General features: G+C 37.1%; 1 protein-coding gene across 3 annotated transcripts; it reads right to left on the reverse strand.

The window, feature by feature from the left end:
• Positions 1–346: 346 nt before the first annotated feature.
• On the reverse strand, positions 347–18,745 carry FAM204A (family with sequence similarity 204 member A). 3 transcript variants are annotated; one of them, XM_054205855.1, is made up of 8 exons: positions 18,676–18,745; positions 17,749–18,094; positions 16,687–16,777; positions 16,076–16,109; positions 15,392–15,494; positions 13,563–13,652; positions 2,500–2,606; positions 347–2,147 (listed from the first exon to the last, which is right to left on the reverse strand). In XM_054205855.1, the coding sequence occupies exons 2-8, from the start codon at positions 17,998–18,000 to the stop codon at positions 2,096–2,098; spliced, it is 729 nt and encodes a 242-aa protein (XP_054061830.1). In that variant the 5' UTR covers positions 18,001–18,094; positions 18,676–18,745; the 3' UTR covers positions 347–2,095. The 3 variants fall into 3 exon arrangements, with proteins under 3 accessions (XP_054061830.1, XP_054061829.1, XP_054061832.1); XM_054205854.1 differs by lacking the exon at positions 18,676–18,745 and adding an exon at positions 18,216–18,505; XM_054205857.1 differs by lacking the exons at positions 347–2,147; positions 2,500–2,606; positions 18,676–18,745 and adding exons at positions 3,927–4,047; positions 18,216–18,512.
• Positions 18,746–27,361: the final 8,616 nt, after the last annotated feature.

The raw sequence follows: 27,361 nt of genomic DNA on the forward strand, positions 1-27,361 counted from the left end.
GTATTTTCCCGGTTAAGCAGGTGGGGTTTTTTTTGAACATGGTCTAATTCAGGGAATTAACTAATATTCTAAGTGAATACTTTAGGTTGATCAAAATACCTGAAATGTGATCATTTTTAAGTTCATGGCACAAGTAACCCAATGCCCAGTATTCTGCATACTTCCTAAATAGTTACATTATTAATGGCCTAACATTAAACTAATTGGTTATTTTAAGTGAGAATTACTACAGGTGGCTGGGTATGCACTGCTGTGACAAGATGTGGCAAGCTGTCAGACAATAGCTGCTTTTTAAGGGCTTGGGATTTCTTTTAAAGCACATTTTCATATCAAACAGCACAGAGCCTTACAATTAGATAAAGATCTTTATTTGACTAATAAATACCATTACTATTAAGAGCAACTATTACAAGAAAATGTATACATCTGTTTAACATACACTACTTTTAAATATTTAATGGAATACTGCTGCTGTTTTCAGCACAAAGTTATCAGCATCATTCTGCTTTTCAGTACGTAGCAGGCAGAAAGGTCAACTGTGTCTAACACTCATCTGCCAGCGGCTTAAAAAACCCCAGAAATTATGGGCAGAGAACCTAGAAGTTTTGGACAGGAACATTTGGAACTGAGAAAAATCTTGATGAAGGTTCATGGTGTAATCTGTTTGTTTATCTAAGTAAACATGCAATTTACCTTTCTAATCACAAAGATCATTTGTTTCCTTCCACACCAAAGTTTCTAAAGCTAATATAGTTTGTAAACCGTAGTGTGAGATTTATGATGTTATACTGCAGAAACCTGTTTAGCCCCTGATTTACAATCCTGGCAATTGTATTCAACTCTGTCATCGTAACTAATTACAGCTAACTGCAGATTACCATATTGCAAACTCTCATCTTTGCGAAAGAAATACGATGCTCTGCTAAAAAAGAAAAAGAATCAAACATCCTGAGGGCTAATGAACAAAAATGCACTATTCCATGTTGGACTGCAAACCTAAACTCTTCGAATTGGTGCCGTAAAACTTCAAATTGCTATTTGTTGGCAAGTTGTTTTAGCCTCAAGTACTTACACAGTAAATCACCATTACGCTAATACCATACCTTTGGCCTGAAACATATTAATCTTGGTTAACAATAACTGACATTTACATTACCAATTCAATTCAGGCATTGTGGTGACTAAACATACATGCAAGAGCTTCAGGGAGAAAAGTTATTAGTTCTGAATGTGTCCTTACTTTTCACTGAGAACAATTTTGAAGAAACATTATCATCAATTCTTGTTATAATCTTATAACATAAACATTCAAATCCTAATTGATCTGTAAAACATTTGACTTGGGAGTAAAATCTGCATTTGCTTCTTGGGTGCAGCTAACTGCACAACATCACACATTTCAGATATTTTTTGAGATACATATTTCTATACTTCATCTGCTCAAAGAAACCAGGACACTTAAACTTGAGTTCTTGGGAAGGAAAGGAAAATGGGAATTTGAAATATTCTGAAGCACATGGCACCAGGACATGATGAATAGTACCAGCTCCTCCCAGGAAAGGGAGGACGGACTTTTTCGGCCAATTTTTCTTCCGTGTATATTTACTAAGCCCTTAAATGCATAAATAATAATGTTTTTAAACAGGTAGAGTGGTTTTGCTTTTCTTAATTTAGTGCCTTCCCAAACTTTCAAGCAATCCAAGAAGTGGCACTGTATAACCTTAGGAAGAAAGCTTCTCCCTCTCCTTATACCCACACATTATAACTGCAGTGCAGCATAGAACACATTTGGACAAAGTACTTTATTCCAACTTCAGAAAGTTCTCTACCAGACTCCAAATGCATTATCTTAGATTTTAATATTTTGGAGAAAAATACTATATTTAACATAATATTGATGTTTACGTAGTACTTTTGCTACATTATATGCATGCCAAAACAAAATATTGTAACCTAACAGCATTAAGAGAAACGGAAGGAATTTGGTCTGTTGTGTTTTGTTTTGAGGTTTATTTTGTATTCAGATTTAAGAAGCCGCTAACAAAGATCCTCCAGGCAAAATCAGGTATTTGACTCCTGAGGAAAACAGGATGGATTACATGTATCCCATATTGCTTTTTGTTTCCCATCTTTTCTTGGCTTCAAATCTGAAATAGAGCACGAAAACCATGTTAAGAATCATAAGCATATGCGTTTCAGGTATTCAAGCATACTATTCTTAACAACAACAAAAATAAAAACTTATTTTTAATACTGTGATAAAGACGTGAAGGCAAATGTAGCCATATAATCAATACATTAATTCTGTACTTAAGTCTCATACACGGCTAAAAAAAAAAATACAAAAAAACCACTCCAAACCCAACAAGGTTAAACTAAACAAATAAGATTACCATAAGCCTATTTCAACTAAAAAAAAAATATTTAACTGAGATTGTATTGTATACAGTTAGTGCCAATGAAACCACAAATGTTTAATTCCATACTCAAATGACTTACCCCCAAGCAAGCTTCTTTTTCTTTCGAGCTTCTTGGGCAGCCTCTGCTTCTTGCTTGGCTTTAACAAAGTTGCGGCAAGCAGCAGCTTTGGCAATTTTCACACCAAGCTAAGACATAAAAAGGAACAAAGGAAAACTGAATAGATGCAAATGGCTCACATGAAATTTAAGCCTCACAAATTACTTGGTCTGATATTGTTTCTCAAAAGTCAACAGATATTAAAACATCTTTCAAATATTAGGCTGATGCTGTACTATTAGATCAGAAAAGCAAGAATGTCTCTTGAGAGAAATAGCGGAGTAGGATCCTGAGGCAAGCAATCCTTTTCACCAAATCCTTCATTTTCAAGAATAAAAGCAAAGGGCAATAGCCCACTAGATCCTTTTGTTTGTTTGTTTTTTAAATTAATATATAGACACAGATATACACACAGAGCTTCCATTACTAAGACCAGCCTGTGACCTCAGCTGCGCTAACACAATAGTATCAGGTCTTGCTAATACAAAAAACCACCCAAAAAGACAGTTTTGTACCGGAAGAGCTGCTACTACCACACATTCTCCAGTCGTACCAGTAGTCATGTTTTAATCAGACTGCCAGGAAGTAAATAAAGCAGCGTCCTCTGAGTCCATCTGGAATTCAGTCTTCGCATTACCAGCTTTTAGATTATTAGTGTGATAATAAGCATGCTTTTCAAATAGGGTTGTAATAAGCTATAGGTGAATACTTCTTTACTTCCACAAACTTATTCACACTGAGAATTAAGTTCACTTTAGTGAATGTCAGAGGCGGGGGGGGGGGGGGCGAATAAAGCATAAAAGATAGCAGAATGTACTGTGAACTACGACCAGATTATTTTCCTTAATCAGAATTCATAACTTGTTCACTGTAGTTACATTTTGTGATTGCTGTTGTGATTTGACATTATCTGCAACTAAATTATGAATTATGGAAGAATTTGGTTACTGCTTTTCTCCAAGACAAACAAGCAATTCATTTAGCCTAAACTGCTACAAACTGTGATGCAGACAAGAAGGTTTTCCTCCTACCCAGCCCAAAGCTACTCAAGTTAGATAACATGTTTCTGACTGGATATTCTAAATTTTCCCAAAATGTCATGGGAGCATCACACAAGAGAGGCATGGGACACCCAAGTGAAACAACACTCCTTAACACTTTGGTTAAAGTTCCATTATTAATGGTCATACGCTTCAATAATCTGCATCATCTATACAGGCAATTCTTATTTACCCTAAGAGACATTTTATCCAGGTAAGATGAGACAGAACTCAAGATGCGTGTTCAGGCGTAGAGGCACTGACACATCTTCTACAACTCTCCCATCAGACACCTACCCCGTGGGAAGGCTGATACCCTGATTGTTTTAACAAAGCGAAACAAAACAGCATCACTACCAGCTATTCTACCTTAGGGTCCTTTCAGGGTACAAGAATCAAGAAAGCAGCCTTTCTGCAGAAGGCCTGGAGTCTCCATTCAAGTAGGCAGTAGGCACAACCTCAATTTGTGCTTTATTTGAGGCTCTAAACACTGGCAACACAAACAATTGAGAAGCAAGCACAATATTTTAAAAAGACAACGCGCAAAAAAAAAGTGCTGAACAACTTTTTCATCTGCTATTCACACATGTTGTAAGGTCATTAATATGTACCTATGGAATCAACCTGAGGTACAAAATAATCCATGTGACCATATATTTCAGAACTTTTATATTATGAGCTACATCATTTTTCCCCTGAGCGTTAACATTTTACGTAATCAGAAATTCAATACCAACATCTGAACTGCCAAATCTCAAGTCAAAGACTAGAACATAACATTCTCTTATTTGCATGGTCACTTAATATTTAAGGACAGCTATTAACTGTAATATACTTGCAATATAAAAATACTTGATAAAACTCACCTATTAAAAAAATGCTTATTCGTTAATCGAAACAGGACTAATTAGCTTAAAAAAACAGAGCAATCTGATGGATGAAGTCAATCTGCAGAACCATGCCTTTATTTTTGAATTGTATTTTACCTCCTAACATACGTCAAAATTAAACTCCTATGATGTGATGAATAACAGTATCTCCTTAAAATATACTCTAGTGGCCTATTGAACACTTACACACATACAAATATACACAAGTGAAGTCTACACAAGTGCTGCAGAACAAAATCTTTTGATCTGTATTTCTTGGAAGACAGAATGAATTCTTCCATCTTTGAAAAGTACGGAAAAAACAGGATAATAAGATCCTTTGCAGTGTATGTAGAATTAAAAGGAGAAACATACTGCAGCATTAATGTTATCATTTCTAGGCTAGAGTCAAATTTTCAAGACTTGAAAACAAATATGTCGCATATAAACAAACACACAGACATTTTAGTCAGATTAAGAATTGTCTGCTCCCACCCACGCCCAGACATCCATCTTCACTCCCCCCCTCTCCACCCCCAAAGAAATCCATAAAAGCTTGGTCAATGGGTTTTACATTTTAAAAAAACCATTTCAGGTCATCAGATAACTCAATAAAATACAATCTTAAAAGAAGTAAGAAAGCATGAATAAAAATATATACAACAATTTCTTGTGTAGTCAAAGTATCAGCATTTTCCATATAGAACATCCAATATTTTGCTGCATTTTAATTAAGGTGTCTAAACATTATCACAAAGAACTGCAAATTGGTCAGAGCACGCAGTAAGGAAAATTAAGCTCTAAAGGCTTTTTATCACCATATTTCAGGAACCAAGGGTGTAAAATGTTCTAATTTGGGATATATTAAAAGCCATAAAAGGTCTTTCAAAAAGATTAATGGTACTTTGCTTGGATTTAAGATAAGGGCTTTAGCTGGTTGGAAAAGCAGGGCCCTGGCTAGACCCTTGAGGCATTCATCTTTACAGCCACTTGGAAGATTTGTAAAAGCGTCTGCATAACCTCAAGCAAACGCACTGCGACATTTTTTTTTTTTTAAATTCCTTTCAATTTTACAGGTTTAAAGTGTGTAAATCATATTGGGTAGTACAGCTGATACAATGGTTCATCCTTGTAACACAATATATATATTTTTAAGACAAACTTAAAAAACAACTTAGTTTCTGCAGGGCAAAGACCTTTCCATTTTGAAGTTGACCACTAATCATGTCAAATATCTTACTCTGGATGTTTAATGTAGCAAAAATGAAAACTCCTTATCCGTTATTTTTCATAAATTTTCTGCTCATCTGAAATTGTTACCTTGTAACAGATTTCTGAAGCTTTGCTTCTTTTTGAACAGTTTCAAGGCATTTATTTAAAAATACCAATTATCATACTTTAACTTTTTATGGAATAACAGGTCTCTATGAAAAATATTTATGCCATTCTCTTTTGTTCTTTAATTAAATGAAAACAGATGTTTTCTGAAGTAAAGCGGAACCATTACTGGAGTACTTAAAGTGTTAAGGTCTTTAATTTTTATATCAGTTTGGTCTACAATTCCTGATTGTCTTTACTCAAGCTCAACATTAATGTCAAGCAAGTTACCTAGGAGACGAAAGAGATCAAAGAGACAAAAAACCCTCAAATGTCTGATTAATCAAGCCTGCAAACAGCTTATTTCTTTTAGCCTGCATGCAAGTATGAAAATGAGATTCTGGGAGCCGTACATTGTGCAGATTTGTTCATTCTTATCAGAACAAAGCCAGCGGCAGCTTATTTCATGGATCATTGGCACTGTCATCAGTGCTACACAGAACGGGTGACAGCTCCTCATTTTGAGGCTTGAACAAAATTAGCAAAAAGTCGGCACAAATTAGCCTCTCATCTTTTTAGTAATATGACATTATTCATTTACTTTTTATCCAATTTTTAATTTTTTCCTTGTCAGCTATCCCTTTCTAGTGTTTCTTGCACAGCATCATAAAACACTTTTAAAACAAGCAAAGAAATGGATGAAGTTGAAATAGTATGTAAAGTTCAGGCAGAAGAGTAAACATTTTTATTAAGTTGCAACAGAATTTACTGTAACTTCCAGAAAACTTCCTTGAAAAATCGAGACATTTAACATGAAATATCATAAAGCAAAGACTCTTCATTAAGATCGCACTGTGCAATGTCAGTGCTGAACGATACACGTAAGGAGACAACAGATTCAAGAACTGCTCCAGAAATATTTGGTGCGATACATAAAAATGCTAAACCTACAGAAGCTCTAACGACACATCTATATTCAAACAGGTCCTGAAATATCCTATGATCATACCAGAGAAGCCAAACAGCCTTCTAATACAGTGTTACAGTTTCTCATCAAATATGAATCTAGTTATTTCAGACTTGCCTTTAGCAACGATTTTCTCCTTTTATGTTATGGAATGTTATCCATTGCTGACGTATATAAAATATATAAAGCAAACAAGAATACCGAGTGGATTTTGCAGTGAAAATTGTCCCCTTTCAATGATGTGCTCAACTTCCACTGTAAAATACTTTGTAATATCTTTGTTGTATTTTTATGCTGTGTATTACAACATCAAATTATATTGGGATGACACAGTAATGGAGCAAGGACAGAAAACTGTTCTAATATTAAGCTCTTTGCTAGATTCAAACATTTAAATGCAAGTAACTTCTTCCATTCATGAGAAAACACAGCATTAAAAAATTAACTATAAGCTGTTAGATGCTTTACACAGCCCCCTTATAAGAAAGGCAGTTTTAAAAAAAGAACTGTAGTACTGTTTTCAGCAATTTCTTTATCTCTGTTCTTCTAAGTAAGAAAGCTTATTAACAAGCTTTGAACTTAAAATCACATTTACAATAATGTGCCATCAACAGTTTTATAAGCTAATTAGAAAAAAAGATTAATTAATGACTGGCTGCTAATAAAATGGCAATCATGAAGAAAGAAACCAAGGGTGCTAAGCTTCAACTACCACCAATTAAGACCTAATTACAAACAAATTATATATGTGTTTTGCTGTGGGCTTTAATTTACTAAAATGGTTTTAATTAAAAGAGAAAACATGCTGATTAATTGAACTGCAGAAAAAATCTACAGTATAAACTGTGCTTTGTCTGTCTCTTTAATTAGACTTGTAACATCTGAAATCTTTTTTTAAGGTTTGTTAAGGAAAAGATATACATAATTAAGGGAGCATAAGAATGTAATTCTAGGTGATAACCCTGCCATGTTCCAAAGGTTAAAAGAAAACAACCTCAATGAAGAGAGATATTTGGAAGCACCTCTGCTAAGTGTTAGAAAGAAAATCCTTCAGAGATAAAAAATAAACTCTTTCCCCCAACCCCCTGCCCCGGGTCCTTCAATGGCCATGATTTCCCAGTTAATTGGTGCTCGGTTACATTCCACATACAATTGCATCAATCTCTTCAGGTACCTCAAAGCACTATGATCAATTGTGAATGCTGCACAGAATTTAGAAATGAAACTCTACTTTGCCAATAAAAAAAAAGAAAAAAAAGGAGTTCTTACCATATAGCACCCATCAAGCACTATAACCCGTCCACCTGCAACAGTCCTGTGTGTGTGACCTCGCGATCAATCATATCCTACCCAGATTTTCTAATGGAAAACAGCTTCCAGAATGGTTCTCAATGGTATGACATACAACCTTGCTCGTGTACTTCCCATTCTAAATTATGTGACTAGAAGTTACTTAAAGACAACAGATACTAATTTGATCATTAGAAAATGATCAAGAGTGATGCAACAAATTTTGAAGACAACAGCAGGACTGATCTTGCTCTAACATGAGAATGATATCCCAATGAATAGCCAATTAATTTCATTGATTACAATGTAGATCTTTCATTTAAGCTTGATTATAATACCATAGTTTCCTTATAAATTGCAGCTTTTTAAAAATGTTTCACAAAATGCCAGAAGCCACTAAGCTAAGCACTTAGGAACAGCGCTGTCAAAAAGCCTGCGCTATTTAGAGACTGACAACGACTCAAGTAATTTAGCAAACTAAATTACAAACTATTTTAAAAGTTCCTCTTGACAGGTAAGTCTAATATGGTCAAGATTGTTTTATGGTGTTCAAGTTACAGTCCTCAGGCTAACACACTCTTAGACAATGTGGCACCTACCTACCAGGCAGCTAAGGCAAAAGCCACAAGCATAATGTGAAGTTTGAGGTTTAGCCAGATTAGGTCTCTGAATATTAGAGCCATAAGAAATCTGCATTCTGCTTCCTGAGATACCACACAATTTCAATACAAAAGCACTATGAAAAATTCTTTCTCTAAGGGAAAAAAGCTTGGAAAGTATTTTTAGGTTTATATATATTAGGGATCTTTTAAAATTATTTGGTTTAATTAGGAAAAGAACTTTTACAAGTACCACTCCAAACCCTAACTATTCTACAGCAAAGTGAAGCTACCAGGTACCTCCACATACCATCCTTATTCAAAAGGATAAACACCTCCAACTATGCACAGTCACAGTGCTCTAATTTATCAACATTTATTATTATAAAAAACCTAGGCAGATTCCCACAAACACAGTAGGAACGATTAAAGCACATTTCAAGATATTATTCCAGAAAGGTTTTTCGAAGTCATTAGAAAAGTTGACATAATTCCAAGTGTCTGTTCCCAGCTACACCGCCAAGTACCTGCTACCATTAAATCTCATCTACCCTAATCTTGAGCATCACCAAGAAAACCGTTTTATCTCAGCCCAGCTAAGCATCCGTGTAAACAACTTTCACTCTTAAAAGTATGGGAATTTTTGGGGTAACTCCCACATTAATAGTAACACTTCTGTTGGCATCTCTCAAGTTAAACGAGTCATCATTAAATGCAGTATTCGAACAATAGGTGTAAGCAAGCCATTCTACGTTTGAAAAGAAGAACTTAAAAACATGACAGACTCCCTGCCAATGCTGAAAGCCCTGCAATATTATAACAAAGACAGCAACTGGATCACAACAATAAACCTTAATTGCACATATTATACCAGCACAAGGAATTGCTAGTTATTTAATACTAATAGTACTATGTTCTTGATATTACAGAAGTAATTCAGTCTAATAGAGTGTTTAAAAATCCACAGTGAATTAAGACTAAACAGTATGAGGCACCTGCATTATGTTGACGCTCAATAAAAATTCATCACAGGACTGCTGATCTTACATATTGTAACTGCAACACAGCAAGGAGATGCTCGAGCTAGACAAGGTTCTAGAGCAGTCTAGCTGAAGAAGCAGCGTTACTGATGGCCTAAATTACTCTGTACAACATAATGCAGGCATGCCCGTATTCTTTCAGGAGTAATTTCACTAATGTATAAAATAATGCAATCAAGAATTTCAGGATGACTAGAACTCTTAGTGAAACAGAACACCCCAGAAGAGAACATGCTGTGGGGATGGCCAAGGATGCCATAGTTAGAGATCTGCCATCCTGGTAATTCCCCAAACTAACTGCAATCACTTTTCTAGCCCACAAACTAGGATGACAACAGGATACAAGGGGTAATACTTCATAGTGAGGTTGGCCAAGAGATTAGACTGAATATCATCATCATCACATAAATACAATGAATTTTTTTTACTAGAAATGCAACTGACAATAAAAACAGGATAAAGCACTTTTAGCTAGTCTCAAAAGCTACATAGGAATGCACACATGCAGTCCCTAGTAAATACAGAGCCTCACGCGCAAGGTATCCAAGTTCTAACTTCTTTCAGTCTAAAATCTGGAATAATTCTGGATTGAGAAGTTTTGTTTTAAAATCAGCATTTGTGCATATTTGTCAGAGCAGAAGAAAGCAACAAATAATATGTTGCCCAAAGCCTCATTTCCAGCAGTACAATAACATTTTCCTTTAAGAACCCGCAACAAGTACCACGTGGAAGCCAAAAGACCCAAAACCTTGAAGTAGTATCATTTAGGCTTTTAGGATGTAGATTTCAGTGATCCACTCACAGCTGCTAGATTATGTATATTGCCTAAATCATCATTGATTTTTAAGGAATCTGTTTTTTAAAAACCTTTTCTCACTGTGTCATGATAGCATATTGACAGCATCATTTTGGCATTCCTTTGCTTTTTAGGACATGTTTTTACCGCTTATTCTCATCATCTGTTTATTTTTGGCTTCATTTTTCTAAATACTGAAGCTGCCCTATCAGTTTCACAGGCTTATAAATGTTATACATCAAAAATTAGTTTCACTTATTAAGGCAGGAAACGGCTTTAAGAACTCTGGGATCTGTGCCTCAAAGCAAAAGCTTTATCAGCAGGTTCCAGTCACTGCTTCTTGCAAAAGAAAATGGTGCCGATTAAAACCCCATACACCTGATTTCAAAAAGAACACCTACCCACTGAACACTCTTCACATGGCTGCAAGGGGGGCTGTACCCCAAACAGAAGGCAGCTGTTTCTCACCCACTCTCTGCCCCCAGCCCTGCAACACTGCTCAAGAAAAATGAAAACTATACATAAAAAGATGGAGTCGAGATAAAAGAACAATAATTCATCCACTTATTTCACTAGACTTCAGAAGGGGCGTACTTCAATACGGTCATAGCATAGCACCATGCCTGACTTCCTCACAGGTTTGTGTTGCATTTGAAAGTTAGAGGGATATAAATAGCCACATACTTTAAAAACTAACTCACTTCTAAGATGTATTATCTAAAATGAGTTTTAAAACGGACATTTCTTTAAATTGCAAAGATAAAGAAAGTAGCGATTGAACAAAACTGTACAATAAGAAAGGAACACTAATTGTACTTGTATACAAAACAATGATTTTTGACTCCACCTCTTCCATAATCAAATCCTTTGCCATAGTTCTTCACTGAATCAGAATTAGTCACTGTTAGAATGATTTCCTTAGAATAAAGAGTGTTTTAAAAGACCCGTTTAAAAAAAAATACAGCTTCTTAAAATCACAAGGATGTGAAAAATGAATCTTGCAGTAGCACATCTTAACAACAGTAGAGAACCCCAGTGAATTCACATGGCTTCTGCCTCGACAGAGCTCCTCATGAGATCAAGCCAGAGTCATTTGAGTTTTCCTTCTTTCAACATACTATTTATTCAGATAAACCCACTTAACCAAAACCAAGTCAAGGCTGTGAATACTAATAATGTTTCAAGCATTTTGTTTTCAGAATTACAACATGCTAATATTTGAAAGTCAACAATTTGGAGCTAATGTTCCACAAATAATAATACATTGCTGTAGCACCTGGGATATGCTAGATGTTGTACAATCCCATGGCTACTGAAATCAGATAACAGCTTATCATAAATATTACAAAACCTTAAAACTTCTCACATTAATTTGTTTTTATAGTCAAACAATTTGCACTAGAACCTCAGTATGTTTTATTGATTATGATACTCTAACCACTTTAGAGTAGATGGGATAATGACATTTGTGAAGGAGAACAGCAAGTACAACATGTTGTACCCATGGAAAGTAATACAACAGCATCGCTGTGAGAAGCTGGTCAGGCTTAAAGGGGAAGTCAGAACACATTCCTATCCCTGTCCATAGCTGTTACCTTTGTAGATTGAAGTTTTGAGATCACTGGTGAAAAGGTAGATAAAAGTCCAGTCATGAGAACCTGCTCTGAGTTACTAAATGTAGCAGTTTAATGATTGTATAAGAACACATGCTGAGGAACAGTTAAGTTCTACCTAACCTTATTTACAGAACCTCAAGAACTATATTTCCTATTTCAAAAGCCATCTGTTTTTAAAGCCATCACAATATTGTATTATACTGCATTAAAGAGATTTAAATCTGCGATTTTGGCTTAGCTTGAAATGCTATACTTCGGAAACATTTCAAATATTTGTATGAGAATGAGAAGTATTCAGAATTTGTCTGTCTTAATGCTTTTCTAATACCTTTGAATTTTGCTGGTATATACAGTGGACAGAAAATTCCCATTAACTCTGTGAAGATAGAGTATACAACACAGAAGAATGAAAGCAAAAATGTATAATTAATTTCTAAAACAAGTTTGGAATATTTAGAGTTTCAACTGTATAAATCAGATGACTTAAAATTGAGAGCTTCTCCACTCACCTCAAATAGTACTTATTTAGTTTTTTTGGTTTTTTTTTACCTGGCTTCAAAACTATTCTAACTATCCTTTTATCCTAATTTTCTTCCTTGCATTTTCTCCCCTGCACACAAACAGCAGTGGGAACAACAGCCTTCATGGATTTCAGCTACACACTTCAGCTCCTACCACCTACTATACATACCTACCAACTACTACTTATATGAAACTGTAATTACCAGAGGTATCTGGTAGATTCCTCATCAGTTTAAATATTCACTCAGCACTACACACATATTTAAAAGGTCCACTTTTTGTGGCAAAAAGCAGAATAGCCTTCATAAAATTACTCAGATACACCAACTAACATGACGACATCTTGAAAAATGGAGTTTCTCACCTGAATTTTTTTTTTTAGATATGCATTTATATACTGAAAATGACGACAAGGAGAAGAAACAAAATCCATTAATTCTATAAACATCATTCTAAGGCCACAGTAACATGTTTGACATCCATCTACTCCCATTCTTCTTCAGAATTCTTCCAGCTATCAACTCATTATCACAGGAATACATAGGAAAGAAGCACTAATGCACAAGTGTGAGTATATCTGTCTGTATTTGGGCATGTTTTGCTCTAAACCTTTCTTCAGGCCTGTAAAGGAATGCAAAGAAAAATCTGAGGCACAGGGAGCATCCTACTCCTGTCTTCTTGGCTTGGAACATGCAGAAAAATCAACAGCTCAACACAGAGGACTAGTTACTGACTCATCTGACTCGTGGAGTCAGCATGAAGGCTTTAAAGCCAGGTTACTTGGGATCGTTCATGGTCATATTTTCAATTCTTATACAGCTGTCCAAGCATTACTAGATCAGAAGCAAAATCTTTCAATCACTGAAAGAAATCTGCTTAGAAAACAGGAAAGATGCCCCAAACAGTCTTGAATGTTATTTAAGACACTTTTTGTACAGATGTACAAGAAATAAATATTTCCTAAGAGCTTTTATTAATATCCCACTTACCTCGCGAATGGCTAATCTATCACTCAGCTCCTCAGCCTTATCAATGTCACCTTCAGCCACAGACTTCTCTATGCTAAGTTCAAGGCCAGACTAGAAAAAGAAAAGCAAATATCTTGAGGACAAAAAGAAATAACATGTTTAAAGGAAGCATCTCCTTTCTAAAAATACTTCTTTCATAAAACTCTTTATTTTAAGACACTGCATAAACCTGTAATTTCTATGTAACACAAATCACTTTGTCTATGTATTGTAATGGACAGTATAATTAAGAATTCACTGAAAGGCTGCCTGAACACAAATCATTGCATTAGTTCCACCTTATGTGCAGGATAATACTGTAGGTTAAAAAAATTACACGGACTAGTTTATGCCTGTCACAATAAAATTTCATCTGAAGATCTGGCTTATCTCCTCCATCCCTGGAGCTTTCTAAACAAAATGTGAAATATATGTGTCAGGTAACATGAAGAATGGCAATTACCACTGCATCGTTACAGTTCTAAGATCTTATCTTTATCCAAAAACTGAGTTCTGGCACAGTGCCACTCCACTGTGCTAATAAATTAAAAATTCTAGCAGTCCTATGGAGAACAATGAAAAAGCTTCAGAATTTAACCTCTAAAAATACCAAAATGACTTTTATGATCAATATAACATAACTTGTTTAACAACAACATTTACCAATAATGTAACAACGAAAAGTAAATATTTACTGGAAATTATAGTTGGAAGCTTCTGAAGGACTACAGAAGGGTAGCACAGCAGTAGGCACCGACTTCAGAATTTCACAAAAAACTCACTCTTTCATAACAAGGGACAATTTACAGCCTCACTAGTTTTAAATATTAGTAATGCTACAGAAAACACATTTGACAGTTTCATAATATGTACTTTTTTAAAAAATAAAAGCAAAATAGCAAATAGAATTCTTGAGAAAAGCTTGAATTATTCAGGTGGAAATCGAAAACAGAAAAAAGTGCACAACTGGAAGTTGCAGTGATAGCCAATTCTGTTGGATGTTTTTTCTGAAATTAATGAGATGTTCCACTAGTGATAAAGTCTCTGAACTTACATGGAAAGCATCTGCATTTTAACACTTTGGGCCTCATTCCAGATCGATCCTGAGCAATTTAATGACAACTAAATACCCACCTAAAGTAAGAACACAAACAATGTCTCATGACTTGCATGCAGAAGCTCACTTTAGGCAAATGAAAACTACGAAATTTATCATGAAGAAGGCTAACTGAACATTTGATGTCATAGAACATGATGTCATATACGGGCCTTTACTAGAAAAACAACAAAACAAACCATGCTACGAGGAACTCATTATATTACGAGTTTCTCAAATTTCCCATCATGTTGTACCAGTTATTTCAAATACGACTAGTTGCACAATAGTATTTATGAACAGAATGCATTATAAATCCACTAAAACTGCAGGACAGGTTTGGCCCTCTAATTCCTATAGCCACTGGTGTCAACTACAGGATTCATGTGACACATTTTAAAGTTAAAACATAACAAAAAAAAAAGAAAAGAAAAAGTCAAACAATGCATATGAAATGTTCTGTCTCTCATAATAATAGAAAACAAAACCAGACAGGAAACAGGCATGGATACTGTCTCAAAAGAAAGCACGGCAACCTTTCAATCCCAGTACAACTGATGTGATATCTAAAAGGAAATTAATTAAAAATCCTTCCTCAGAGTGACTTGATCATTTACTCACTTTCAAATAGTTTGAGTTTTATTCCTATCTCAGTTAAGGCTGGGTTCTTTTACTGCCAAGTACAAGCTGACATTGCTTTTGTAGCAACAGTCACCTTTTGTGGAGCCCTGCTAGCTACAGGTGATTCAAATCTATCATTGATTCCGAAGTACTGTGTAAGTTCTTTCCATTTATCTTCATTTTCCAACTGTTGACAACTAAAGACAAACAAACAAAAGTCATTAATATAACCAGTTCCCTTTCCACAAATTGTAATATTCTTTTCAAAGCTAAAAGAAATTCTTCCATTTGGCAGACATGCTCTTTTCACCCATTCACAGTTTTTAATGGAAGTGAAATTAATTGTTCTTTCCCCTCTGTAAGTGAAATTCCACAATCTTGAAATCAAACTTATAGAATCATAGAAACATTTAGGTTGGACAAGACCTTTAAGGTCATTGAGTCTAGACGTAATTATAACACTTCCAAAGAGGAAAAAGAAGAGGAGGAGGAGCAGGCTGAACAGCAGCTTGTATGCAATCATTTGCAAAACATCATTAGGAATAACATTAATTCCACTTTAAGTTACATTAAATAATACATTTGTGTGGATTTTTAAAATCAAGCAATAAATCCCATCAAGCAATCACTGGTATCAAATTCAGCCTGCCCAACAGAGACACTGAACAACTTCAGCAGATATTTGACATGATGTTCAAGGCCAGGCTTTGGCCATGCGTGCGGTCAAGCTTTTTACATTTTGAACAGAGCTTAAATAATTACATTGACCTGGTTATACCTCTTAGTCACTTCATCTTTGTTTTTCTGTTTTTCTAGGGGGAAAAAAAAAATAAAAAACCAACATTACACAGTAATACCTTACAGCATCCAATGAACTTAACAGAACTCTAATTGGTCACATTTCCTCTGAAAAAATAACACAGGATTTTTGCCCAATGATCATGCAAATTTAAACCATTCAGCTGTAAGACTTTTCATACAAAGAAACTCCTACAATATCTGTGAAAAAGCTTTAGCCAGAATACACAAAAGTATGTTTTATAGAATTACTGAAATAAACTTAGCAATTATAAATCAGTATTAACTGATTAAGTTCCACCTCCTTTTTAAAAAGGGAACAAATGTATTACTTGAACTTTACGTAGCAATTTACAACCATCTACTACTATCTACATCTACTATCTACATCTACTCAGGCATTCAATTCTTTGAATTTAAAAAACAAAACCAAAACAAACAAAGCAACCAAAACAAAACAACCTACTCACAAAGAAAAACCCAAAACACAAGCAACAAAAAACCCCATACCAAGCCCAGCAAATCCCATTTCCAATGTAATTGACACTAATTCCATTTTGAGAAAATAAATTCTGTAATTACATAAAACACCTTTTCTGTGGCGCTTTCTTTTTCGGCTTTTGTTTCCCTGATTTGCTTGGGTTTTCATTTCACGGTTTTTCTTCTGAAGCTCCAAAAATTTCTACAAGATTAAGAAAAGGCAAATCAGTATTTTTAACTTTTTTTCCCCCACCATTTTTTAAAAAATTGCCTAATATGCTGAGAAATGTTGTCACAATATTTATCCACAATACCTTGTTATAGCTATGACATTAAAATTTATGAATTGAGAACATCTAACTCTGATGGTGTTAAACTGGAACTGGCTCTAATCTTTCCATCACCTCTGTCTGACTTTTGCCCTCCTTAAATCCCAGGACTATTCAAACCCGACAGATTTCTCATGGGATGTGACAATAGATATAGTTATGCTGGTTGTGCACTCCTGATTCCGTGATTGTTACTGCCTAGCTGGTAGTCTGTAATCCAAGTATTTCTGACAGCGTAGTCCTTGCACAGCAGGATCAATAGATGGACAAGAGTAACTACATTTTGCCAATTCTTATTTTGGCTAAAAAGCCTACAACACAGATTGCTTTGTTTATATTTTTTTTTCACTCTTTACATGCAAGAGGAAACTCAAGAGGTTATAAGCAACTATGAGCCTGCATGCCTGCAATTAAGCCCTACAGAAAGCAGAAGGCTACACCGGTACTTTGCAGATAGGCATCACCAGTACAGTGGCTGATATATTTAGCTGTAAATGCTTACTAATGCAGAAAGCAGTTACAAAGAAACTCAGAGCCCATACACTACCGAAACACAAGTTCTTATACAACTGTACAGTTATCCAAACATCTCCCTGCTGGCTTTCGATCACCACTGCACAGGGAGGGGGAACTTACATTCACTTCCTATCTGAATTCCTGCTTACCCTGCTTGGAAGAATCTAAGGTATATTACAGTGACTGCACTTTGATCATATTTAATTTCATTTCATATTTGTATACTTAATATTCAACATTGAGTTATTCTAATTCAAAAATTAGCCATTCGACCTTGAGTATGCTGTGTTTATGCTCTGGACATTTGAAGACCTGTAACAATACCCACATTCCACATATTTACAGAAATTCCAGAAGGGCATGTTTGAGATTCGTTTTCTCCACCTCTCACTGGTATCGCAGTGGATTCACTGATGGCATCGCTTTCGGGTCTCTTCTCCTGGAATTCAGAAAGTTGCACCCTTTCAATATCTTCTTTTGCATCTTCCTTTGATAAGGAACCATGCGATTCATCTCCATCATCAGAACTTAAGTCAACATCACTTTCACACAGTCCTGGAGGCAAAAGCCCACTCCACATCTTCCAGTTTAAACACGCCCAAGCCACTTCAAGTCACTGCAAAGTCACCAGAGTTATGCGAGCTGACCCATTCCGAGATAAAAACATAATTAGCCTGCATAAGAGAGAAGCAAAAATAGCAACACACATCATCAGAAATGTTTTAGTTTCTCTTGAGAAAAGTAACTGTCATTAGATGTTTTAGACAAGCACATTATAAAGCTTCTAATACTTACTATTTCAGAGAGAAGTAGAAGATTTAAGTACACAGGCTGAAGCTATTAATTCTTTTTTTATTATTCCTTGTTCCGTAAAGTTTTGCCACTTCCCATTTGTTTATCACTGCTTTCAGTTTAAGGGCGATATGGCCGCTCTCCCAGGGGCAGCGGGAGAGCACGTCCAGCCCTTCCAGGCGACTGCTTCCCGGGGCAGCGCAACGGCCGGCCGCCGAGCACGGCCGAGCTCCGCCGGCCCCCGGGGACAGGACGGACGAAGCGCCCGCCCGGGGGAGGCGGCAGGCCGGCGAGGCGAGGGCAGCCCGCTCCGGGCGCAGCGGAACAGAGGTCTGGACCGGGGCCGGGGCAGGCAGCCGGCACCCCCCAGCCCTCCGTCCCTGTATCCCCACGAACAGCCCAAACACCCCCCACCTCCCCTCACCACAACCCCGGCACCAATGTCCCCCCCGGCCCTGTTTACCTGGCCGCCATCTTGGCACCGCCGGAACACCCCGCCCGCCGATTGGACTCTGCCCCGCAGCCAATCAACGGGCACTTTGCTGCCTTAGGCCCGGCCTCTCTGGTCTCTATGACAACCGGGCGGGGCTGGCGGCCCTGCCGGGCGGGGCGGCCTGGGCTGGGGCTGGGGCTGGGGCTGGGGCTGGGGCTGGGGCTGGGGCTGGGGCTGGGGCTGGGGCTGAGGGACCGGCCCCGGCCCCGGGGGTAGAGGTGTTGCCTTCCCGGGCAGGGGGTTCTCGCGTGGGGGCAAAGGTCTCCTCCTCGCAGTGGGGCCGCTCTGGGGGACCAGAGCAACCACCTCGCAGCCGGGAGGGCTCCAGGAGGGCCTGCCGGCCCAACATGTGCAAGTGAGGTGGTTTTGTCGGAATTAACAGCAGTGCTCTGACAGAAAGGCAGGTGACAAGTTTTTACAGCAGTCCTAGTTGCCATAAAGGAGTATGGTGTCTATTCAAAAAGTAAACATTGTAATTTATACAATGCCTAAGTGTTTATGCTGGGACAGAACGACTGGGGTCAGCAACCTTACTCTTCAAGGATGGAAAAATCCTTTTAAAGTTCCCACTAGTGTCTTGGATTCATGTGGTAACGAGAAAACTTCAAAAACACTAGTCCCAGATGTCGCGAGGTTGTTCGTTGTGGATTGTCTTCCAGCATCAAAGCTTGCATTTTTCTTAAACTGCTCCAGGAATGTGGAAAAGCCCTTAGAAAACTCATTGGGAATTCTGAGCCAGATAGCACTGTGCTAGGTGCTTCAAAGGTGAACAGTGAGTCAATTCAGAGCACTCGGTAAAGTTCTTGTTTGTTTGGAAGATTCTCTTACACCTTCTTGTCCTTCCAGCTTTCATAGGTGAGACAGATGAAACAAGTATTTAGGAGCAGCCTGAATATGATTCAGCAAGAGCATCTTGCATATAAGAAGCATCAGGAAAAGAGACACAGAAAAAGTGCAAGAAAAAGGGGAAGGGATAAGGCTGACATCGCTAGCACTGAAGCATGTCTGAAAGATGGGAGTTTTGGTGATTGAAATAATTTGTAAGAAGATGCATTTTTGAGTGATGATTTGACAGGTTGAGAACTAAATCTCAGTATCAAGACTTCTGAGAAAGGAATTGCTGGCACCAAATCAGGACACAACCCAATTGTGGACAAACAGTTTAGCCATGGGGGGAATGAGAAAGGGGCAAGAGTTTTTAAGTGGTATGAAGGTGGATAACAGAGAATATGGCTTTGAGTAGGGATATCTCAATGGATCACAGCTTCTGGGATTGGCTGTGCATGGAAGGAAAAAAGAAACACCTTTCTCATGGACATAAAGCAGACCTTCAGATTAATTTCCTTCTTATGCCATAATTTTACATCCTCAGATTCATTTCTAAAATCAATTAATTCCGTAAGTAATCACTTTTTCATGAACTACATGTAAATTTCACACTCAGCTTGCTAACTAGTTTTTCCTCTCATCTGGGAAATCAATTTTTAAGAGATTTATTTTATTTACATTTAATAATTGATTGTATTTGGTATACAGATAAGTGGTAATTGATAAATGTATTGATACTGGATATTCATTGCTGTTTGTTCTAGCAAAATGTTAGACCATTAGGCTGCGTGATATTTTCTTAATGTGAACTGATTTGAGAACATCCAAAAGTTGAAAGATATGTGACATCTTTATGACCCGTAAATTTACATGTTTGGTAGGGATACATTTTCAGAGGACACGTTTAATTTCATGACACAATTTGTATCCAAATGTTGCATTCCTTATTTAGTATCCACAAGCCAATTTGTGGCACTAATTGGCACTGCTAGTTCACCCAAATGACGTACTCAAATGTTCACCTGCATTTCATTTCATAATTACAAATTTATTATACTTGTAATTTAAAAAGCCGAATTTCAGGATAATCTCCAGTTTTCCTGCAATAAATTCTGACTTCTCACAGAGAAATCCCTTCCGTGAGGAAGAAGGGTAGAAAGAGCTCCTCCCTGGCTTTCAGCAATCCAGAAGCATTTGTATTCAAAAGGATAGCTGAAGCTACAAAAGAGATTGCTGGCTACGTAACAGAATTTGTAACTTACTGTTTTCTTGTTGAAACAATGTGTGGAGTCTTCTTATCTGGAGAAGAAGGGAGAAGGCAGCACACCCTTGTGACCAACACTGATGTCCCTACATCAAATCTGTGAGGGCTGCTGTTGTCTAAAACTTGATTCAGCGTGAAATTCTTCTCATGCCCATTTTCTGTTCCCCGTTAAGCAAATATTCAAATAATCTGATTTATTTCCTTTTGGTCAACTGATCTAACTTCCTTTCTCACTTGAATTCCTGTTCTGGAGACCTGCCAAACAATGACTCTTACGAAAGAAGAGAGTCATGCCTCTGAGATTCCCATGGAACATCAAACTAGTGCAACACAGTAATTACAGGTTAGATATTTTTGATGCTATTATTAAAAACTACTTGAACTTTAGAAGGAAGGCCTACTGCAATGACATGTAACATCAAGTTTAGTTTGGATCTTTCAGGATCTCTGAGTTCTAGGGTTCTAGGTGATTTTCTCTATGTCACTGTTCCCTACCTTTACCTTCTGCTATCGGATATTTACAGATAATACTTTGAGTCCCAGTTGTTTTAGTTTACTTTGTCAGATGTATTGTCATGTGGCAACAGGAATACGAGGTTCCTGCTACGGGAATCTCTGTACAGCTGAACACATGGTCTGCTCAGGAATTGAAAAGAGCAGCTCTAGGGGTTGGTTTTTCTATTGTTACTGTAGAGTAACCGAGTATTAGCGTATAGTGCTATGGTACTTCTCGTACATGCTGTCCTGAGGTAGTCTTAAGCAAGTCTGATTGAGAAGAGGATATCTTGTATTCATTTGGGTAACCGATCTGTGCTTCTGGTGCTATTTCTACTCATGGTACTGTTTAGGATGGCCTCTTCACACCACCACCACATTTGGCAGTGTGCACTGTATCAATTTTTCCACACCTTTGCTTATTTTCATGTAGCAGCACTGAAAGAAGGTGTGCTGCTAGTTTCTGGGTAAAAAACATTGATTATGATCTACAAAACTCAGCATTGCTTGGGTTCTTTTGGAAACAGTCTCTTAATGAGTCACCGTAACAGAAGTGGTCAAATTTTATATGATATCCAGAAAAGCTAACACCTGTGCATATGCCTGATCCCCATGGCAGGTTCTCACTGGGCAATTCTCTTCTTCAGACTGGCTTGAGGTTTAGATTGTTGGGCTTCAGGACATGGTGGAGGCCTGAACTATTTCATCAGACACATGCTTGAAGCCAAGTTTAGCTAATCATAAACAATCATGTACATTCTTATTTCTACAAAATATACATAGTTTGCTAGTGCAGAAATGGAGTTGACTACAACATAAATTACGCATCATTAGCTGTTTCTTGGTTTTTAGCAGTAAAAGAGGACATCAGAAATTTTTTCTTAAGCATGGAAATATGCTACATTTTATCCTTTTGAGACAGTGTTTTGGAAATATGTCGAAATGATCAAGAACTGAATTCTTGTTTAAACATAATAGGAAGGCCTTATTGTATTAGCAGATTACAGTCATTGTGTTAGTATACTATCTACCTTGTATTCATTTTTGCTAACATAATGAGAAATTTTTCTAGCATGATTATATTTTAATACAATAAAATAGTGTTGGAAAGGAAAATTAATATGATTTTAAAGAGAGATGTAAAGACAATAAAATAACCTCTGTTTTTTTCCTAAACTTTTAATTTGTTGCTAACTTAAAAAATACTTTTTATTAATCCTTTAAAATAATTATATTCAAATGAGTATTTAAAGTCAGTTAAAAGGATTACAGAGGGGTTTTTTTCCACGTACTGTGCCATATAAGAACCAAATTAATTCTTGCTAAACAAACATTACAAGAACCATCATAGAGACAATTAATGGAAATCTCCAAAGAACATTATCTAAGACTGTACATTAAAGTATATTAGTAAATATTCTATAGTATATATTGTAAGTAGTAACGATGTTTTGTAACATGAGCTCTCTTTACCTCATTCAAAGACTTTAATCCAGGCAGGCCCTTGTCTGAGCCCTGATCGAAAGCCCATTAAAGTCAGTGGAAAGATTTCCATTGGCTTCATTTAGGTTAGGATTAGGCCAAGAGTGCGCAGCAGAGAGCGCAGAGCTGTTTACACTGCAACACAACTTGATCGCGTGTGCACACAGTCCGTTTATATACCAGAGATTTTCTTCTGTCAATTGGTCTACGTCTCGGGTCCCCTTGTGTTCTCAAGGGCACTAAGCAAAAAAATGTAAAGGGATGTAACAAAGAATAGTTTTCTGAAGAAAAATGGGCTTGAGTATAATCCCCGGTTATAATCTACAGTTGGGAAGCTTTTCTGTGTGCTCTCTTCTCACTCCTTGTACTGTTACTAACCAAGAAGAGCTCCACGGTCAGTCCACAGGGCTCTTTGTTGTGCAGCACCAGAGCAGGTCTGCTCAGATGCTTCTGAATTTGCTTGTTTGACAGCACTACATAACTGAACAACGTAGGATCAAGCCCTGAGCTTTTACTAAGATTGTCATACTGTCATTTACTATGTCCTTGTTCCTCTGAGGTTTGCATTTTGATGAAAATTCTGTACGTAGATACAGAAATAAATGTCTGTAGTTCTAAGCATCAGCAGCGCATGAGGAAGTTGCTTTGTCTAATTTTTTTAAAAAGGCATCTCTAAAGTATTAGCACACAGTTAGTATTCAGGGAGGTCGTAAGACCTTTTGTTCAAAATTCCTGATTGAAACTTGGAAGATCTGTGCTCAGTTATCATTCTTACCACAGGCTTCCTGTGAGCAATGAGCAACGTATTTTCAACTTCAGTAGCTCACAGATAGAAAGAATTTACATCATCCTTGTCTGTTGCAATGGGTTTTGATCCCATTTGGACTGTTCAGGGCATTGACAGACCCTGGCAAGGGCTGCATTGGATGGCTAAAACTGTCAGGCCAGCTTTCAAAGGGTCAGCCTTCGTAACAAATGTTACCTTCCCCTTAGTTTGGGATATCTGGTCAAATTATTAAACCACCACAGCTTTCCGTCCTGTATTTTGTGTGGATTAATTCTGATTATGACCGTTGAATAGTATGGCAAATTAGGAACTGATTGAAAAGCAGATAAGATTTTACTCTAAGAGTGGTGATACTGTGGGTGTGGGTAGGGAAGAGGGGAATGAGCACAAACAGGTAGAGAAGTTTTAGCCAACTAATTTTAAATGGCCACTGAAGGTCTGTGACAGATTTTAGATATTATGTCAAGCCAAGGAACAAATAACAATTAGACTAATTAATCTTGTGGGGTAGATCTGCAAAAAAAAGTGTTAGCGCTTAAAGGTGCTGATGATTTGGGTTCTTACAAGTTTTTGCAGAAGGCAAAAGTGTAACTGAGCTGTTGTAGATGTACTCATAACAAACTTAACCTAACTTGCTTGGATACCAGCAATGGTAGGGCAACAAGGCTATGAAGTTCACTTCTCGTTAAGTGCCATAGCATGTATTTGGGTACTTAAGACCTGATGGCTGTTGTCCTTGCTGACCTGGCCCCTGCGTTGCCACAACTACGTTTGCTACTTTGAGTATAGGATACGTTTTATGGGACCTGCAGCCATATAATTCACTGCAATGTAGACATCACCCCTATCTAGGGTCTTCACCTAGTATAGGACAAATTTCAGGATTCCAAGTACATCAGTCCCAATTTTGTTGTAATGGACATAGTCCATATACTGGATTGGGATCTTGTATACATTTCCTCTGCTCTGGAAATAGCAGAGAAACGCCCCTCTGCCATATCACTAAATGAAATATCATCTGACTATTTTTACACAAGAAGAGTCAGAAAGCAGTTTTCTTAACCTCTCTGAGAGTTTTTCTTTGTGTATTAATTGGCATTATTTAGAAGCACAATAGTGAACCTTACAGCTAGGGGTTCCTTCATGTAGCACTCAGATACAGAGCTAGGGCAAAGCACTTAACCTCTCCTTGGTTTAGTTTGTGAAACAAACACCACTATTTTAAGTACTTTTCAAGGATATTACATAAAATTAATTAGTTTAGTATTTGTACTGAAATAAAGGTCTATGTAATTTGAAAGTCCTATAAGAATCTCGATCTTTTTAGTCTAATTTTGTGTTGATTTAACTTTGAAGGGCTAGTTTTGATACTCTGTACCATATTTGAAATGTGCTATTGTTTCATTTATATAAATAACAGCTGATTTTTCAAGCTACTGTAATGAACCTATTTAGTCTCTATGTATACCAATGCCCTCTACTGGTTTGAAACACAATTGCTTAGCAGAGGGTATTGCTGTTCTCCTTTATTGAAGAAACTATAATATTTAAATTATTTTCCTTTGAGAGTGGTAGAATTTTGGTTGTGTGTCTGGGCTGTCTGTGAAGTCCAAGTAGCTGCACCATGGGCAAGCCGACATCTGGGTGACTGTTGTTGTGCTACACACGTAATACCGTGCCAGCTTTTTTGTTGCCTTCTGCGTGTTTTTTGTTTCACTGGATTTGCTATTCTTGCCGTGAATGACAGGCTCATAGGTAGGTGTCTTGAGAGGGAAGAAGACACTTACCTGAGACTCGTTCAGTACAAAGCTGCTGTGTAGATGTTCTGTCCACACAACGGCCACCTTTCTCTCTAAGGAGCCTCTCGGCTCTTCAGCCTGGTCCAGGGCCTGCCTCAGAAAGTGAGGGGCAGTTGTGTTGACAGGCTGTGGCATAAATAACCCTTGAGGCACAGGAGCCGCAGAGGTAATGAAGTGCCTTGAGGAAAAAGTCTTAACTATCAAGGGATGGATCCACTCCCCCCTGCCACAAACCAGAGGTCACGTGGCTGAGGAATGTGTATCCAAAGATAATGCTACCTTCAGAGAACTCTACTTACAGGTAAGTAACTCTTCTTTAAAGGAGGTATCTTTGTGTGGCAGACTGTTTATGGGAGCAATTTGAATTGAACTTTAAATGAAAAAGGCATATCTCTGTAAGTGGTAATAATTTTAGTCATCTCGCTGTGGCTAGGGGTTGTGGAATTCATTAGCACAGATTAACATATAAAGTGGGTGAGATATCTAATAGCAAACGTAGAGGTTTAGGGACCTTAATTCATCACTGAATGAACAGCGTGTACAGTATTAGGGACTATGAAATTTTTAATTTACACAAAGTGTCCAAGAATATAGGGAATAAATTTAAACCCAAAACAGATAATGGAGCTGTGCCCTGCCTAGCTGGCAAGTTGAATTGTTTTTACACTGAGTGAAGAAAGCTAATTATCCCAAGCACAAGGAGACTGCTAAAAATAATAAGATTATAAAGAATAATTTGCTGATATAATTACAACAAAATTGGGTACACACAATCGTCAGATACATGTATTGCTTGACCTGGGCGAGAAAGTGAAATAAATCCTTCCTCTATAGCCTTCGTAAATTTGTTTTTATCATCTCCAAGTGGTGTTTGCACAGGCAGCACAATTTGCATGTGTAATGTGGCTGTACAAATTGACAACAAGTAAATTATTCAAGGAAATAGGCTGGTCGTGGGTCTGAACTATCTCGCAAAGCCTATTCATTTTGAAGAATCACTGAGACGTGAAGCTCATACATCAACCATTTTCTGACAATCCTCAGACTTATTGTCTCCTAAAATGTCATTATGGCTATTATTTATGAAGCTAATTCATTTATTAATATATATTTAACTCTGACTTGTCATGCACCTTAGCAGGCATTCTGTGCACTGCATATTTTTGAATAGATGAAAGAGTTTTGCATGCTTTAATGATTACTGTAAGCTGCTATAGATTTATAGAATGCAGCTTTATTATCTACTTGCATTAATACCTTTTTGTAACTTTTTTTTTCCTTAAGGCCATCAAATATAAATGGCAAATGACATATCCAAAAGATTGTATAAAAAGAGATTTTCTCAGAGTTTGTTGAATTTTAGAGCAAAATGAGGTAGCTAACTGTTAAGGCCTATTTCATTTTTAAGAGTATATAACAATTATCATGATTTTTTGTGTATTTTGCGAAAAATATAGGATGGAATATACAAATTTAGATGTTTATTATAATTTTCTCTTTGAAGACAAGCGGCCATCATTTGATTATCCAACAGGGGGAGTACAGTTTAGAGGGGGGAAAACGTAGCAGATGGAAAATATTCTGCTGTAGTATACATAGAATATAGATAATTTCCCTCACATAGAACAGTCCTTAGGAAATGAACAGCACAGAGAGTATGGATAATGAGGTTGCCTGTGGTTCATGGATTTTTTCATCTTGATTTACTTATCTTTAGGGCATATTAAAAGACATGGGGATCGCAGTAACCCTTCTCTGACATCTGCAGAGTGTCAGGAAATTAAGAATTGCAGTCTACTATGAGAAACATATTTGGGGTCATTCTAAATTTTATTACACGCACAGAATTCAGATTAAACTTGTAATTATAATAACAAATTGGCTAGTTTAAATGCATAGCAAGGGCCCATGATCACAATTTGACGCTACTGGCCAGTAGCCCAAGAACTGGTTTGGAAGTTCTGAGCTCCTGCTTGGGGTACTGATACCACCCACAGATTT

The sequence above is a fragment of the Rissa tridactyla genome, chromosome 6 (genome assembly GCF_028500815.1).
Source record: "Rissa tridactyla isolate bRisTri1 chromosome 6, bRisTri1.patW.cur.20221130, whole genome shotgun sequence".
NCBI classification, from domain to species: Eukaryota; Metazoa; Chordata; class Aves; order Charadriiformes; family Laridae; genus Rissa; species Rissa tridactyla.